This window comes from Tachypleus tridentatus, chromosome 2, assembly GCF_004210375.1.
Source record: "Tachypleus tridentatus isolate NWPU-2018 chromosome 2, ASM421037v1, whole genome shotgun sequence".
Lineage (NCBI taxonomy): Eukaryota > Metazoa > Arthropoda > Merostomata > Xiphosura > Limulidae > Tachypleus > Tachypleus tridentatus.
This window is the reverse complement of record NC_134826.1, coordinates 69916601-69934506: the sequence shown is the minus strand read 5'-3', so window position 1 is coordinate 69934506 and position 17906 is coordinate 69916601. Positions and strand designations below refer to the sequence as shown.

The window sequence follows — 17906 nt, the reverse complement described above, 5'->3', positions numbered from 1 at the left end:
AAAAACTCTCATTTCCGCAAAGCCAGCATATCACACCATTGAAGGCATAACTCTAGCATCATATGGTTGGTCAAATACCATAAAAACGAAATCCTGAATAAAGGTTCCTCACAATCAACAGAACATTGGATACTTGCCTTCAATAATATCTTCCTTTGAGCCAATACACCGTTTACCACTCAGAATGTTAACTGAAGAGGTTGATTCAGGCACTTCCTGATTCCCATGGATCCGGACGCAAACTTGTTCATTTTTAGAATCATCAGCAGTGATTGGATAGGATTCCGGATGAATCTTGTGACGTGCGGCTGTCGAGTCCCCAGATATGGTTATGGTGGTGACACCACCTCCTTGTAAAATTACTGACCTCAGACCACCCTGCAAGACAGATGCTACAAGAGAAGCCAGAAAAACATATTCTAATTATTATTGTGTTAAAAACTCTCAGGAGAGACATAACTTGTGTATATATGAAAACACTTCAGGCTAAACAAAGCTCAGAACGAATGCTTATTGTGAGATTTCAAATTAAAAGATAAAACACACGTTGGATGTGAGAGAACAGGTTTCGTTACTTTCCTGCACTCTTTGGTTCTAACGAAAAATATGTTTCGTTAAAAAGACTTTTTAATTTGTGTTACCATGAGATCAGTTCCGTTAATTTTCAGTACAATAACAACAAACTGTCGTTTTCCCACAGTCTTACGGTTTGTTATCATTTCCCCATTAGGAAAGAAGAGAGAAGGCTCTTAGGACAAACAAACTAATCAGATGGTTAGGAAAAAATGTTTACAAACGAATAATTGTGAGAGGCATCATGTGCTTTGACTCTCCCCTGGCCTGGCGTTCGACTCGTAATCCGAGAGTCACAAGTTCGAATCCCCGTCGCACCAAACATGCTTACTCTTTCAGCCATGGGGACGTTATAAAGTGACGGTCAATCACCACCCACCGCCAATTCTTGGGCTACTCTTTTACCAAAGAATAGTCTTACACTATTAAATTACAGACGCCTAGCGCAGATAGCTCTCGAGTAGCTTTGCGCGAAATTCAAGAAACAAACAGAATGTCACCTAGCGGCCTCTACTTGAGTTTATACAAGTAAAATTGAAACCTCCAATATTATATTTCTTTTTTCTTTTTTTTTACTCGACTAGTATTCTCATTTCTTTAGGTTTCAGATAAGGGTGGGCAGCAGTTACTTTCAATTACGTTACCCTAGCGGTCGTGCTTTTACAAGTAATGTGTTCAGTGTAGTTATACATTAGAATTGTTCAAAATCAGAGTCCATTTTGTTAAAAATGATGTGTCCAACTACTAGAAGACTAAAAAAATAAATTTTTATCTCAATGATTTGCTCACTTACTGTAAGACCAAAATAAATTTTAATCAAAATGATTTGTTCACTTACTAAAGACCAAAATAAATTTTGATCAAAATGATTTGTTCACCTACTAGGAGACTAAAATAAAATTGGTGAACCATCCCCAAGTTCAACTAATTGTTTTAACCACTGATAAGTTTTGAACAGTTTTTACTTACTGCTTGATGTACAGTAATTGTTTGTCCTCGAGTCGAATATTTCTTTCTTTGCTCCACTTGACTGTTCGTCTTTTCCTGTCTTACGTCGCTAACAAGTAAAATGAAAATAACCTTTGAAACACACACTTTTGTCTCTATCTCTACCAAGACAACTTTAGGGTTTTATATTATTACAGAGACTCTTTAAAGAATCATAGCATTAAGTAACGAGCACGTTAAAATAGTTAATTTATACACATAGACGTGGGAAGCAAAGTTTTGGTTTGTTTTGAATTTCGCGCAAAGCTACTCGAGGGCTATCTGTGCTAGCCGTCACTAATTTAGCAGTGTAAGACTAGAGGAAATATAGCTAGTCATCACTACCCATCGCCAATTCTTGGGCTACTCTTTTTACCAACGAATAGTGGGATTAATGGTAACATTATAATGCCCCTACGGCTGAAAGGAGAAGCATGTTTGGTGTGACGAGGATTTGAACCCGCGACTCTCGGATTACGAGTCGAGTGCCTTAACCCACCTGGCCATGTCCGGGCCAACGGGTAGTAAAGTTTGTAGGAGAAAGTAAAATTAGGAAAACTCCAGTTTCTTAGAGAGGTGAAGTGGGAAGTTGGGGCACTTATTCCCCGCCACGAAAAGATGTACACTTGGAATGAAAAGTTGTGCCTATTGTGATGTGGGGTAACATATGATGTAAATGAACCGAAATGACCGTGTCACTTAATGACCGCCTCACATAGCTTGCTACTGTTTTCTTTAATAACGTCTTTATATTCTGCAACCAAATCCATTTTACATCTTTATTTGTTTATATAATGAGTGGTAATGAACAGAAATAATTAATGTTTTTATCTTTCTCTTTGAGAATGTACAGGTATTTTTAAAGTAAACATGTGACACCTGGAAACATGAGAGACTCCTAGGGGTCAGATACAGCCGTTCACAATTTTTAACTACTAATCAGAGGGAAAGCAGCTAGTCTGTAGCACCCACCCCTCCCCCACCATAAGGATTTTGACCAACTTTTAACCGATCAACGGGACTGACTGTCACTCTTTTAGTGCACCCACAGTTAAAAATGCAAATCGTATTTAATACCTTCCGATACTCAGGCCGAAACGATAAAAAATTATTGTGTTCTGAAGAAAATCGAATCATTTAAGTTTTTAGTTTTATGGAAAGATAAAATTGTATAAAAATGAGATCTACCACTGCATAACGCCCCCAAGTAGCACAGCAGCATGTCTGCGGACTCACACAATTAGAATCCTGGTTTCGATATCCGCGGTAGGCAGACCACAGATAGCCCATTGTGCAGTTTTATGCTTAATTCTAAACAAATAAACACTGTATAAGATGAATGATGAACGTTTTTTTATTATACAAGTATACACACACATATATATACATAATATTTCTAATACTAACGGATGTCATTAGGCCCACGGGAAGTACCACAACCGCGTGTTTAGGTAGTACTGGTTTTCTTTCCAAAGATCGCTCGTTTTGACCTTCTCTGGGCTTGCACGTGTCCTGACGATTAGAGGTCGACCACTCTATCAAGGAAGAAAAAGAAAAAAGAACACAAACATAGACAATATGACCATGAAGAAAATAAACAAACATTTACACCGTAGTCAAAAATACTTTCGTATAACATTTAAAATACCATTAAGAAATTTAGTTAAAATTCAAAAACAGCTGTAAGCTGTCTTATAATAAAACGTACCTTTCAGACAAGTATCATGTAAATCAAATACACGAGCGTTTACGTTAGGTTTTAGTTTCAGTTTGAGTCCTAAAGTGTCAATATTATATTTCTAGGTACATTAAAACGAGAATAATTAAAGACAAAAATCTTCTTTATTCAACTTTACTATTAATTTTAAATGAACTTAGTTTACAGCAGTGTCTAAGCTCACAGTAAAGGGCGATGTTAATTTCATAGATGATACAGTTGGCTTAATATCATATCTGATATCTACATTATAAGTTTACACCCATTTACCTTCTTTAAAACAAAATTCTGGTAGAATGTAAAGTCTGTATTCTCAAGTAAAACTTATTTACCCAAAGAGTTACAAGACTAACAGGAGGCACTAACAGGTAAATAACTATGAATTATTTGAACTTGGCCTAATTTAAGTAAGAAAGAGACAGGGCACAATGTAAAAATACAATAAACACAATCTCTCATTCACTGTCACAAAACCACAGTATGTTGACACAACGGACAGAGGCCTTTACTGGAGGTAAATCTTGAAAAGTCTTTATTCTGTTTGAAAAAAATGGTAACACTTTATATATATTTTATAGTATAATACCTTGTTATTTTTTAGGATACTGATGGTCATTCATATTCAACATAAAGGCCTCAAGATACCAAATGACCAGCTAAAGAGAAAAGTTACTGCTTATCTCCACACACATAGGATGGTTAGCTTTGAAGAAACCTTCCCCACAAATGTGATATCTTAGATAAATGACACACAACAACAGGTAACTAGAGCGAAAGATATTTAAAGATTTTCTTCACCAACGCGTTATGTGAAAACTGCACATATACTTGAATAGGTTAAAGTATTTGATAATTTGTGTACTTACATAGGATGGGATGATTAGGGACACTTGATATATTTGTAAACAAACCTAAACCCCACGATCTTACTAATTTATTTGGACTACATCACTGAAATAGAATTAAGCCACCTATCCACATGATAGGCCGTAGCTTGAAAGCTGAAAGCTATGGAGGTTTTAACATTTAAATAAAATATTTTAGAGCTGTGTCTGTGAATTTGTAATATATTTTTTACACTAACTTTCTAAAATTATTGGAGATTTTCCAAAATATAAAGTGGAAAAGCACTGAAGACATACTTTCAATATTATAACGTGGTGGCGGTGGTGGTATTTGGAAGAATTGTTCTGCGCTTTAACGTTGTTTATAGTCATTATTTCGAAAATCATTTTTACAGACTCAAATGGTTGGTTAAACGTGATTGAAGCTACTAGTGGTGGGCAGAGCACACATAGCACCTTTTGTACCTTTGTGCTTAGCTACAAGCAAATAAACAAAACAAAATATTAAAACAGATACGGAAATATAAACTATAGTGAACGAATTGGTCTGGTACAAAAATAGTATTTGACCAGTTTAGCTGCTCATGCCTCTATCACTTATCGGACTAATTTATGGGTGAAACATGTTTTTCCATAGACAATAGAAAAACTCTTCTGTTCATTAATGGAGAAAATAACATTAGCGAAACTGGAACACTTTTCTGACTTATCATGAAAATAGGTCTTCCACCAGGAGATCATTGATTTGAGTCCTATATACCTAAGTGTGGCTAATAGTCAGTGATATGGAAAAGGATTTTTCCCCTCTCTTCTTTTTATTTTCCTTTGAATTTCTTTTTAGTGAAGTGCAAAGTGACAGAAAGAATTGGATGGAAGTAGAATAAAAATTATTTAGGTAACATTAATATGAAGACATTTACCACTCGACCTGAAGGAAGAAAGAATACAGAGTTTTGTATCTCAGAACGGCTGCTGTGGGTATTAACACTTCTATTGATAAGCAAAAACAACGTTTCGACCTTCCTAGATCATCTTCAGGTTAAGAAAGACGAATACAGAGTTCCCACAAGACATTAATGTAGAAACATTTAACACTCAGATTTTGAAAGAAGGAATAGAAGATCTTTTATTAATCGTTAATACAATCACATTTAGCACGTGATCAGAAGAAAAAAAGAAAGAAAGGAATTTTTGACTTCGGTTGTAGAGTGAAAAGAAACTCCAATAGAAAAAGTCACCCGCAAGAAGTTAAAACAAAGACTGGCATAAAACCTGCGCAGAAAGCGTAGTTCAGACAAAGAAAAACGTAAGAAGATTCCTCACCATAAATGATCTATTTAATGCAATAATATTTTCAAGAGAGACTCAAAAAGGAAATAAAAATACAATCCTGAATTAAAGTACTAATTAGCGTTCTTAATTGAGTTAATCGGATTATCTTATAATGTCCCTGTAAAAGAATATCATATATTTTAAACAACGTCATAATAACAAGTCCTAAAAAAATAAGACATATATTCCAACTTTTCCACTGATACTGTGGCAGTATTGACCCAAGAAAAGAAATGGCAGATAGCTTGAAAGAAAGTTACGATGAGGTCAAACTATTAAATGGTGACCTGGGAGTGAGGGGGAAGAAGGAACCGTATGGGGAGAGGACTTTGATCTTTGACCAATATAGTGAGGTAGCAATCTTGCCTAGCGGCTTGCAGACAGGAGGAATAGGTAGCCCTGATGAAAGGCTTTGCAGTTGGAAGAGACCGTAGACTGTACCGGTAGGGACTTCTTCTTCGTGGTCGTTAAATACGGAAGAGACAAAGGCCCGTATGTTCGCTCTTGATGGACGGCGACGCTTGCCTAGAGAACCTTTCTGTGATAGTTCACTTCTTTCCTTCTGAAAGCTGTGGTCCAAAAGGGCAGTTGACTGTTGTAAAAGAAATATATATATTTGTATGTATAAAAGCTGGATAACACAGAACTAAGAGGAACTAGCCAGAGTTAAGGTTTAAAAGAAAATCATTTGTTCCGCGTTTTGTTTTGTTTTCAGAAAAGAAGTTCAGATTTATTGTTATCTAATTCACTACGAATATGATTTATTTGTAAAAGTCTATCTTCATTTAACTGACGCCCTGCGATAGTGAAATATTTCTGTACTTTGGTAGTAGTATGGAAGTAAACTCTGAGAGGCGAAACCATAACAACATAGTTTTGGAGCATATCTAGAATGAGAATCTTTTAAGTTTGGTTCTTCTACAGCGGTTGAGTTAGGTCTGGCATGGCCAAGCGCGTAAGGCGTGCGACTCGTAATCCCTCCCAGCCGTGGGGGCGTTATAATGTGACGGTCAATCCCACTATTCTTGGGTACAAGAGTAGCCCAAGAGTTGGCGGTGGGTGGTGATGACTAACTGCCTTCCCTCTAGTCTTACACTACTAAATTAGGGACGGCTCGGTGCAGTGGGCTAACAACCTACTCACTTAAAAACCTGTTGAAGAATCCACAAGCGATTGCGGCCCTATGTTCCTTGATGGAATCTAATGGTGATAACTAACTAAACAAACAGCGGTTGAGTATGTTATAGACAAATTATTTTGGAGCCTCACGACGTAATTACATTTCATGTAGTCACATTTGGACCTCCTGACAATATACCTGAACTCTAGTTTCCATTGTGAAAGGCTTTGTCATAAGACTTCCATGTCCAAAGCACACTCCTGCTCCCTTAGGCTTTCCATACGCCATCTAATGGACAAGGAGGATAGTTTTACAGTGCACATTTCAACAATCCTCTTGCAAAGAAATTCATAGGCTGATGTGTCTGGTAGTCTGACTGGTTTATCTTTGAATGAAACACTAAATACCTGTTTCATTTTCCAGTTGTTTGAGGTATGCAACAATTGAACAGATATATCATTAGAACAACCTCTATACATGTCGTTGGTGTCCCTTTTGCAGGTGATGATTCTTCTTTATTATGCCGGATACTTTTTCCTGGCCCACATGGATGGTCTTTACTTCTGACCTTTGTGCTCCTGGACTATCACTATTTACAAAACGGTTCACTTGGCTCACCACAGGTGGGATACACCTAACTGTAGGTCTCTATTTGGATGGTCATCGTATTATATCATAGTTGAACTATATTCCTTTGTTTTCCAATGCCAATAAGTAGAAGAGATATTCCTACCTTGGAAGTTTTATAACCCTAATCTGGATACCTCTTTCTGATCTAAATATATGAATATTTTGTATCAGAAAGGGCTGTTACATACCCTTCCCAAAAGCGGCATATTTTCGATGGTATAACACTACCTACGAACGAAAAAATTAACTCTGGCAAAAACTTTTTACTGCGACTCTATATCAGCTGTAGATATCACGTGACTTGTGGATTTTCGTATAATGTGCTCGATCATCTGCAAAACATTCATTTGGGCGCTTGATAACATGAAAATACTTTCTTGTACGTATTACCTGAGATAAAATGAAATAACTGCTGCCAACTACCAAGCAATAAAATTCCATCATCTCTCTTCTTTAATCTAGAAATACTCCCTCCCCCCAGAAAGAACAAACAAACGTTGCTACTTCCAGCACTCCATGGACTTGTATTTAACAGCTTGAGTATCTTTCTGGAGTTTTCCTCAGTGGCTCAGTAGTAAGTCTTCAGGCTTGTGAGGTTAAGTATTAGGTTTCGACACCCATAGCGGGTAGAGCACCGATAACCCATTGTGTAGATTTGTGTTTAACAAAAACCTTTTCTTGAGATCCGGCATGGCCAGGTGTTTAGGTGTTCGACCCTCAAATTACGAATCCCCGTCATACCAAGCATGCTCGCTCTTTCAGCCATGGGAGAATTACAATGTGACGATCAATCCCGCTGTTCATTGGTAAAAGAGTAGCCCAAGAGTTGGCGGTGGGTGGTGATGACTAGCTCCCTTCCCTCTAGTCTTACACTGCTAAATTAAGGAGAGCTAAGGCAGATAGCCCTCGAGTAGCTTCGCGCGAAACTTAAAACAAACAAACAAAACCTCTTGAAAAATGAACTCTCTATATATTTTTAACACTGTCGATGGGGAGGTCCCATTACAAGAATACATAAAAATACAATATAAAATAAATATGCATGTAATATAAACACGGATGCTTTAGAGAAAAAAAAATTCCACTGCTTTCTTTCCTTCCATCTCTCTCTCTCTGTCTTTTTTTTTTTTTTTTGGCCTAAAACTTGTCTACGACTTCGGGTCTGAGATCGATATTTCAGTCTTATCAACACGCTAGAAGCTGAAGACATGTTTTTTTTAACCAAAATCACCTTAGGTTACCGCGGTAATTCTGACCTTAAGCTGCTCTAATAATGTTTAGATCATCATGCTGACATTGTTTTTACATATTTTCCCAATTATGATGTTGACCTTAGAAGATCCGTGCATTGTTAACCTGAGGTGCTTCTTGAATTGTTAACCTTAAGTGACCCTCTTAGCGTCAACTATCAGCGGCTCTTATAATGTTGACATGAGAAGTTCTCTATTGACAACACGAATGGTTGATCAACATTTAAGATATATGCGAACTTGCGACCTTCATTTGAGGTCTCTCTTCTTTCTTTGTTTTCACAGCCGAATAAAAGCGGTGAAAAATACTATTTAAACTAAATTGGAATCAAGTTACTGTTATGCACGAAGGTAGAAGTTCGCCCATTGGAGAAGCACTATTTTGATATTCTTATCTGCAACTGTTATTTGTTTTGAATAGAAGACTTTTTAGAAAGTTTGAATTTTGTTATATTATCCCAGCATTGGATAACTTAAAAAGTCCGCTTACGTTTTTCATGTAAAAATCTATTCGTGAATCACAATGATACGTCAACTGAAACCTCGCTGACAAGTTCGGAAAATATCGTCGACAAACATTTTTCAAACCATTGACCTGGCCTTGAAGTTTACTGACTGCTATAATTCGCCAATGTCTGTCAGTTGCTCTAATTAAAAGTTCTTTTCTCAAAATAGTATCGAAGTATTTACTCGAATCGCTGTGATAACAAAAATAATATTCTCCACCTTGGATTTATTTTGTCCTTCTTAGCTCGGGGCCTGGCATGGCTAGGTGGTTAAGGCATTCGACTCGTAATCTGAGGGTCGCGGGTTCGAATCCCTGTCACACCAAACATGCTCGCCCTTTCAGCCGTGGGGACATTATTATGTTACGGTCAATTCCACTCTTCATTGGTACAAGAGTAGCCCAAAAGTAAGCGGTGGGTGGTTATGACTAGTTAGCTTCCCTCTAATCTTACACTACTAAATTAGGGACGGCTAGCGCAGATAACCCTTGCGTAGCTTTGCGCGAAATTCAAAACAAAATCCACTGGCAATGTTACTCAAGAATACTCTGGTGGTATCATATGTAAACTTAGAATTTTTCTCTAACATCGAAATATCTGAAATTACGTTTAACTTTTTAGTGAAATAAAACGTATTACAAACTTTGCTTTTGCTTAAAAGTACATTATAAACAGTATACCAGGGAGAGACATCCCTAATTCAATAGCTACAAAAGAACCTTGAACTAAAGTGTGTAATATTATTTTAAAAATAATAATCTTGAAGTCAGTTTTTATTTAAAATGTTAATATGCGGTCGTATGTTTTCTAACAAAACTGTTTTTAGCTTATGTCGAAAGAGAGACAACTTCGAAAGAGTTTTATTCCCAATGTTAGGCTTACAATTTACACCGAAAAAAAAAGGTTTAACGTTATTTTTATTTCGACTGTTAGGCCTACTGGGTAAATTGTTTCGTTAGTTTTTAGCGTTAAACACTGTAACATGAATTTTCTTTACTCTAAATAATATAATTTTTGGCTGTCTGAAAGGCCTAATATAAGCAATGACACGGCTGTTTTACATATTAAATTCTCATGATATGAAATTCTTAATGGACTAATCATATGGAAATAAAATAATAATAATTAACTTACCTGCACACCTGGGAAGTCCATCAGTGAGATCCTAATAAATACCAAATACGATAACAAAAACTATAAGATCTTTTTTTTTTCTGTTTGAACAGAAAATTAATTCATTATCACATTCGTAACCTCCGTTATTTTCTTTAAATCTAGATGAATGGACGTTACACCATACGACGTATACCATAGTTTTACTTTTAATAGACACTAGGTTTATATCATTATTTTTTTTATATTATGTTTTGATAAACACAATAACTTTGTAAAAAGTATGTTTAGTTCTGATTTGAATAATTTTAATATTTAACTATCTACTTATTGCGATGATTTTACTCGTCAATCCTTTGAATAATAAATATTTACTTTAATATTGTAGAAACTAAATTATTACTTAAATTTTAAAGGCGTTTAACACATTCAATGTTTCATGTTTTGAAACAAAATAGTGTTAATACATGAGTCATATACACTGAGTAAAACAGTAAATTATTTATCGAATTACTAATAATGTGTATTCTTTTCCATGTCGGTAATACGTCATCTATTAAATGCACTAATTCAGATCCAGATATTTTACGCCACTCCATGAAAGTTTTTAAATAGTTATTTAATTTTGTGTGTTTGTGTGTGATGCAGAAGTTGTTTCTTGTTATAACAGATTAGTATTATTATTATGTTCTTTAATAGATATTTAATTTTCTCAAAAAAAGAGTAGTTTCTTATATCGTCGGACCATTAATATATATGTATATAAAAAGGCGTATAGGCATGTTTCTTTTACTTGTGTAAATCAATAATTTTTATCGAAAAACGTTTCACCAGTGCCTGATTACATATGTTTATCCGATAATTTTACGACTGGGTTTAGCCAAGGGCTTTTTTTTTTTCCATTTTCACACATTTCGCTTTTCATGTGTGTGTGTGTGTAGGCAGGTTCTTCTAAACAAGGTAAAAAAATATGTGCTTCGATTGTGTCGTGAGATCACTTACTATACAAGCAGGTAATGACAGAATAAAAACTAAGCCATGATTTAATGAATGAAAGAAAGAAATTATCACTTTCCATTAATAATAATAATATGAAACACGACTTTTATTATGATAAGAAGGTTTAACTTAGTTTATCATACTGTGTACAAAATGTCATCTTGAAAATAATGAATTAAAAATTTGTGTTCAACCTCATATTAAGAACGGAGACACCACGAAATTTTTAAGACAATTAAGGAAGTGTAGGAGACATATCACATGAAAGACACTACCCCATATTAATTCACGTTTCCACATATTGGTCGTGAAAAATATTATTCGAACGCAAATTAAATTAATATAAATCACATATAAATTTAGTGATGTTCTTGATGTATTATGTCTATATATGTGTACATACATGTAAGGATGAATTTTACAAATATATTACTAAAGACAACATGTTGAAATTGAATCAAAACTCTAAATATTACTTCCTGAGTATCAAAAACGTTTAAATTGTTAAATTGAAAAAGTAAATTATATTTTATGGACTATCAATAGCTCAGCAGTAACTCTATAAGTTAACGACGCTATTGGGCAGAGTAGAGACAGCCCACTTTGTAGCTTTCCGCTTAACAAGAACAAAACCAAAACCAATCTTATTTTAGGCTACATAATAGTTCAGAATTAGGAGTTGTAGGATAACTACTTACGTTTTTATAAGTAATGCTTTCTCTAATTGATTGGACGGGTAGACTGGAGTTTAGCATGCCAGGGTGTTAATCAGAGGATGGAGTGTTCGCGAACTGTTACAGAAAAATGCATACCGTGCTTTGAGGGTCGAGAAGACCCTACAAAAAAGTAGGGATCAAACACCGGTTTTCGATCAAATAAGAAGTAGAGACAGATATTCTTCACTTGAAAAAATTTGGAAGCTGTGAGTTCCATAATCTTGTAGGAGATCCGCAGGAGATGACTCCAATTATTAGAACAAAATTTGTTTCGTTTTACCACTTTTTTAATTTGGAAAAAAAAAAACTTGGCAGACTAGCCCCTCTTGCCCGTGGCTTAACGGTGCCCTTTAGAACACATAATACTAAAATTTGGTTTTCAATATGGCATTTGCTTTGGCACAAACAAACAAATAAAAAGTTTCGATATGGTTTTGAGAGAGGGCGCTCTCAAGTAAAAGTTTGAAAAATTTATTATTAAATATTATTGTTTGTTTTTTGGAATTTCGCACAAAGCTACTCGAGGGCTATCTGTGCTAGCCGTCCCTAATTTAGCAGTGTAAGACTAGAGGGAAGGCAGCTAGTCATCACCACCCACCGCCAACTCTTGGGCTACTCTTTTACCAACGAATAGTGGGATTGACCGTCACATTATACACCCCCACGGCTGGGAGGGCGAGCATGTTTAGCGCGACGCAGGCGCGAACCCGCAGATTACGAGTCGCACGCCTTACGCGCTCGGCCATGCCAGGCCAATTAAATATTATTAAATCAGACAATCTAATAGCTCATCTGTTACGTATATATTTGAACTGTTTCTTTACAAGTGAAATTCAAAATCGTGTGGTCTATATCAAAGTTTCTTTAGCGAACATTTCAGCTGTCGTACAGAAGCAAAATCATCCACGCCTGTCAGCATAATTGACTTTCAGTTTTGTATATTAAATTACGTATTTTGAATTAAAAACCAAAGTGAACAACTTGTCGCACGGTTGGTATGGATATTTACACTTTTACTAATAAAGCAGAATTTATAACGTTAACATTTGGGGTTTCATCACTGCGGTGGACGCAACCCTGATAGCCCCTTGTGTAGCTCTACGTTTTAACATATAAGTAAACTGAATTACTTGTAAGGAATAGATTTAATGGCAAGACAAATATAACAGTCTGGTAGTCTTTGAGAAAATTTAAAATCGTTTTCTTTAGACTCCATAAAGGTCGTTATCCTTACGTAATGTTAGCCAATTAATTATGTCTTCCTTGAAGGGAGTTTAGCCATTTCTTCGTATTTTAGTAATATGGACTTGATATGTGTCAATAAGTTCGTGGTATGCGAACCATAAGTCATCAGTCTATAGTCTGAGCACACTAACGACTAAGCCACACCCGACACACATGTTCAATAAGGAGGTTATCGAACGTGCATCAGTTTTTTGTTTTACAACTACAGTCAAAACTATAAAACTGTCTGTGCATAGTCGTCCGTAATATAGGTCTGACAGACTAGAGTGAAGGAAGCCATTCAACCAGCAACCGCCGTCAACTTTTGAACTACTGTTATCAAACTAAACAACGGTATTAACGGTCACACTTACAGTGCATCCATGGTCTTAAAATGCGGAAAATTTTATGTTGTTGCTGTTAGCTGGGCGTGAATAGGGAACCCTCAATTCACAGTCCAAACAAAGAAGCAACTAAGCCACACCCGATTATATGTTCAGTAAACAGGATAGTTGAACATGTTCTACTGTTGCGAGTAGTATATGCTAGAAAACGAAACATTTTTTAAATATATATTAATAGAAATCCTCTTGATCAGAATGTATATGTTAGGAAACAACATCGTGACAAAAGTGTATATATAAGGAAGCAAAACCCTTTTTACATATATTTTAATAGGAAACTTCTTGGACAGAATGTATATGTTAGGAAACGGCTTCGTGGGAAAACTGTATATGTTGTGAAACGAAACTCTTTTATATATTTTAATAGAAAACCTCTTGGACAGAATGTATATGTGGGTTAAGTCGTTCGACTCGTAATCCGAAGGTCGCGGGTTTGAATCCTCGTCGCACCAAACATGCTCGCACTTTCGGTCTTTCAGCCATGGGGGCGTATAATGAACGGTTAATCCCACCATTGTTTGGTAAGAGATTAGCCCAAGAGTTGGCGGTTGGTGGTGATGACTAGCTTTCTTCCCTCTAGTCTTACACTGCAAAATTAGGACTGCTAGCGCAGATAGCCCTCGTGTAGCTTTGCACGAAATTCAAAAACAAACAAACAAACAAACGAAACGACTTCGCAGGAAAAGTATATATGTGAAGAAACAAAACCCTTTTTATGTATGTTTTAATAGGAAACTTCTTAAACATAATGTATATGTTAGGAAACAAAACATTTTTATATATATTTTAATGTGAAACCTCTTGGATAGAATGTATATGTTACGAAACGACTTATGGCCAGGTGGATTAAGGCGTTCAATTAGTAATCCGAGGATCGCGGGTTCGAATCCTTCTCTCATCAAACGTGCTCGCTCTTTCAGCCGTGGGGCGTATAATGTTTCGGTGAATCCCACTATTGCTTGGTAAGAGAGTAGCCCAAGAGTTGGCGATGAGTGGTGATGACTAACTGCCTTCCCTCTAGTCTCACACTGCTAAATTAAGGACTGCTAGCGCAGATAGCTCTCGTGTAGCTTTGCGCGAATCTCAAAAACAAACAAACGAAACGACTTCGTGGGAAAAGTGTATATATTAGGAAACAAAACCATTTATATATATATTTAATAGAAAACCTCTTGGAAAGAATGTATATGTTAGGAAATGACTTTGTGGGAATAGTTATATGTTAGGAAACGAAACTCCTTTTGTACATATATTTTAATAGGAAACCTCTTGAACAGAGTGTGTGTTAGGAAACGTATCCCTTTTTATATATATTTTAATAGGAGACCTCTTGGTGAGAATATATATATTAGGAACCGAAACCCTTTTATATATTTTAATAGAAAAACTCTTGGACAGAGTTAACGCCTACAAGCTGTTTTCCAGCTGATTTACAATAATCGGCGGACATTCAGACTGTCTACATTATCTCACAGATTTTGCAAATAACGAAATGCACTGACCGGTTAAAAATAAGTTGACCACTGTTTGCCAGGAAGATATGATAACTACCAGTGAAAAAGAACTGACCACTGTTTGTTTGGAAGATATGATAACTACCAGTCAGGAAGAACTGACAACTTTTTGTTATGAAGAACCGATAACTACCGGTCAGGAAGAGCTGACCACTGTTTGTTTGAAAGAAATGACCACTGTTTGTTAGGAAGAACTGACCACTCTCTGTTAGAAAGAAATGACCACTGTTTGTTAGGAAGAACTGACCACTGGTTGTTAGGAAGAACTGCCCACTGTTTGTTGGGAAGAACTGACCACTGTTCTGAAATGTTTACACGTACAGTTTAGTTGCTACTTTTTCTACTGCTGCGTTACCAACGAAATTTTTATTCGCAGTTTATTAGAAACATAAATAAAACATGTCTAGTTTGATATATGTTTGTAGTTTATTAATTAAATATATGTATATTTTGTTACGTGTTTATAGTTTATAAATTGCATATAAGTCTAGTTTGATACATATTTGTAGTTTATAAATTAAATATATGTCTAGTTTGATATATTATTGTAGTTTTTAAATTACATACCTTTCTTTTATAAATTCCGAAGGGAACAGTTGGTTCTAGTGACGTAACTGCTGTGTTATTTTCGATTTTGGAAAAACAATTCAAAACAGAAGTCACTTAACGGCCATTTTGAATTGGCAGGTTTGAGAGGCGTATAGCACTTATGTCATATTAATCACTCGATAGGAAAATAGATAGAAAGTAACAGACATGAAGGTCACGAAGTCCAATTCTGGAGCTGTTCTGTGATTCATCTTCCTTTGTTGACGAGTATATCAATTTTCCACAATTATCATAATTATCCCAGAATTAAAAAAAGAATAAATTTTAATCGAGACGTCAGTAGTTCTTTGGTTATAAAGTTCTTTTAACGTAGAAACAAAAGTTATTGCGAAAATTGTAAGCCATCGAAATACGTTCCCTTCCGAAAACTTTTGTAAAAGAGTTCAAAACCAAGTTTTTGTCTTGCACAAGCCCTAACTCGTGTTCATATTTTCTAATGCTTAAACCTTCCACCAGGTGGGAGTGTGGACACAATATACTGCTCTCACGTGGGTTCGTCTTGAGGAATCTCCTATTATAATGTAAGTGAACGCAGCCTTCTAAGTCTCACGAGCTGTCTACCCAACTCCTCCAACAATCACTTATCCGACTTCGCTGTCCACAGAGATCACCTGGTAGAGACGATAAGCCACGTGACGTTTCGTATGATTGCTAAAATCCAACAGAGCGTGACCGATACAAAAGAACGGAAAGTCGGGCTTCCTTCGTTAGCTTTACTAATCCTTCTAGCAGTAAACTACTGGGTAAAGCAGCTCGACCATGGTACGTACACCTGTACTTGACGTCGGATGGATCATAATGGAAAATATGGTCATTAATATATTAGAGACACACGCCCGTGAATTAAAACCAATACATGGGTGTCTTTCGTTAAGTTCCGGTAGATGTGTATGCTCGTGAAGGTGTGCATACGTGGTAAGTGTATTAATTTCCTGGGATGTTCAGCCCCCTCTCCCTCCGACTTTCTAATGGTAGGTATGTTTGAAATACATCGTCATCTAATCACAACATGTTGCCAAGTTCGGTTCAGTAATTCAGGTTCTGAACAAACAGCTAAATGTTCTGTCCTGTAAACAGTTCCTGGTCCCTGTAGACATTAAGCATCCACTATTTAAACAGACAAAAAAAAAACTGTTAGCCAAGTGGAATGACATCCTCTGGTTTATATTCAGCTCTTGTTCTCCATAACACTGTGCGTCATCCATTTAGCTTGACCCACATAAAATAAAATACCCAGAAATATACAAATCAGTTGTTTTTTTGTTTTTTTTGCTGTTGTTTGTCGTTTTAAACAAGTATTCCTGTAAAATAGTTTTTTATACTCTTTGAAGTAAAGCTAATTTTATTGGAAGGTTTGGTTCTTCGAATATTCCGATAATATTGTAAATTAATAGATAAATAAGAACGTTGTGGTAGAGATTATAGAGTTACTCTAATGGATAACGTTGGTCGATTAAAATAAGTGACAGTAGAAAGGATTATAGAGTTAATCTACTGGATAACCCAATCCTGATCTACCTCAGTAGAATGGCTAAGAAAACAGTAATTTGTTTGTACCTTTCTATGTAATGATTTTATGCTTGAGCAAGAAATATTAAATCGTTAATAATCATTGTGGTAAACAGAACATCAGTTGCCGAAAAACTAATAGAAATCATAATGTTGGCTTCATGGTTCTAAAATACAAATATCGAATTACACGAAGACAAGAGACTCCAAGTTATGGATTTCTCCAATTAAATTAACTAACCAGATTTTACTAGAGTTTTAAGATTATGAATTAGAGGTTTCTTTTCCCGTAAAATCTATTTAATATTTCTATGCAACTAATTTACACACCAAACATGCTCTCCCTTTCAGCCGTGCGGGCGTTATAATGTGACGATCAGTCCCACTATTCGTTGGTAAAAAAGTAGCCCAAGAGTTGGCGATGGGTGGTGATGAGTAACTGCCTTCCTTCTAGTCTTACACTGCTAAATTAACCCTCGTGTAGCTTTGCGCGAAATTCTAAAACAAACAGTAATGAATGTACTTTAAAATATTGTAGCACGAAGACACTTCATAGTCGGGTACTCGTGCGTTGCGCATGCGCTGGCTGTTTGCTAAGTGCAGTAGTATTGGCACAGTATATACAGTTTTAGAAATATTCCACCGGAGCAGTGGTATATATGCTGTATTGATCTGATTTTCAGTTTTAAGGGTGGGTAAGGGTAAAAAACAAATCGCTGATTAGGGTCCCCCACTGGTTAGCACCGCTCCCCCCCTTTTTTTTTTACATTACCTCATATCCCGCTAGAATATTGATGTCACGACGTGACGTGACTGTAAAAGGCTTCAAGTAATTAGTATTTACATGCTGGACGAATA

At 36.0% G+C, this 17906-nt stretch overlaps 1 protein-coding gene across 1 annotated transcript; it reads right to left on the bottom strand.

Annotated features, from left to right (window-relative positions):
- Nucleotides 1-114: 114 nt before the first annotated feature.
- Nucleotides 115-16970, bottom strand: LOC143245526 (uncharacterized). Its single transcript, XM_076491889.1, has 6 exons — nucleotides 15498-16970; nucleotides 10095-10125; nucleotides 5896-6046; nucleotides 2968-3095; nucleotides 1543-1630; nucleotides 115-392 (listed from the first exon to the last, which is right to left on the bottom strand). Exons 2-6 carry the CDS (start codon nucleotides 10113-10115, stop codon nucleotides 115-117), a joined length of 666 nt encoding a protein of 221 aa, XP_076348004.1. The 5' UTR covers nucleotides 10116-10125; nucleotides 15498-16970.
- Nucleotides 16971-17906: the final 936 nt, after the last annotated feature.

Coding starts and splice junctions, on each gene's coding strand:
- LOC143245526 (XM_076491889.1), bottom strand. CDS start 10,115: ATGGACTTCCCAGGTGTGCAG. Junction 6,047..10,094: donor TGGACTTCCCAGGTGTGCAG/GTAAGTTAATTA, acceptor CTTTTACAACAG/TCAACTGCCCTTTTGGACCA. Junction 393..1,542: donor CAATTACTGTACATCAAGCA/GTAAGTAAAAAC, acceptor CTTCTCTTGTAG/CATCTGTCTTGCAGGGTGGT.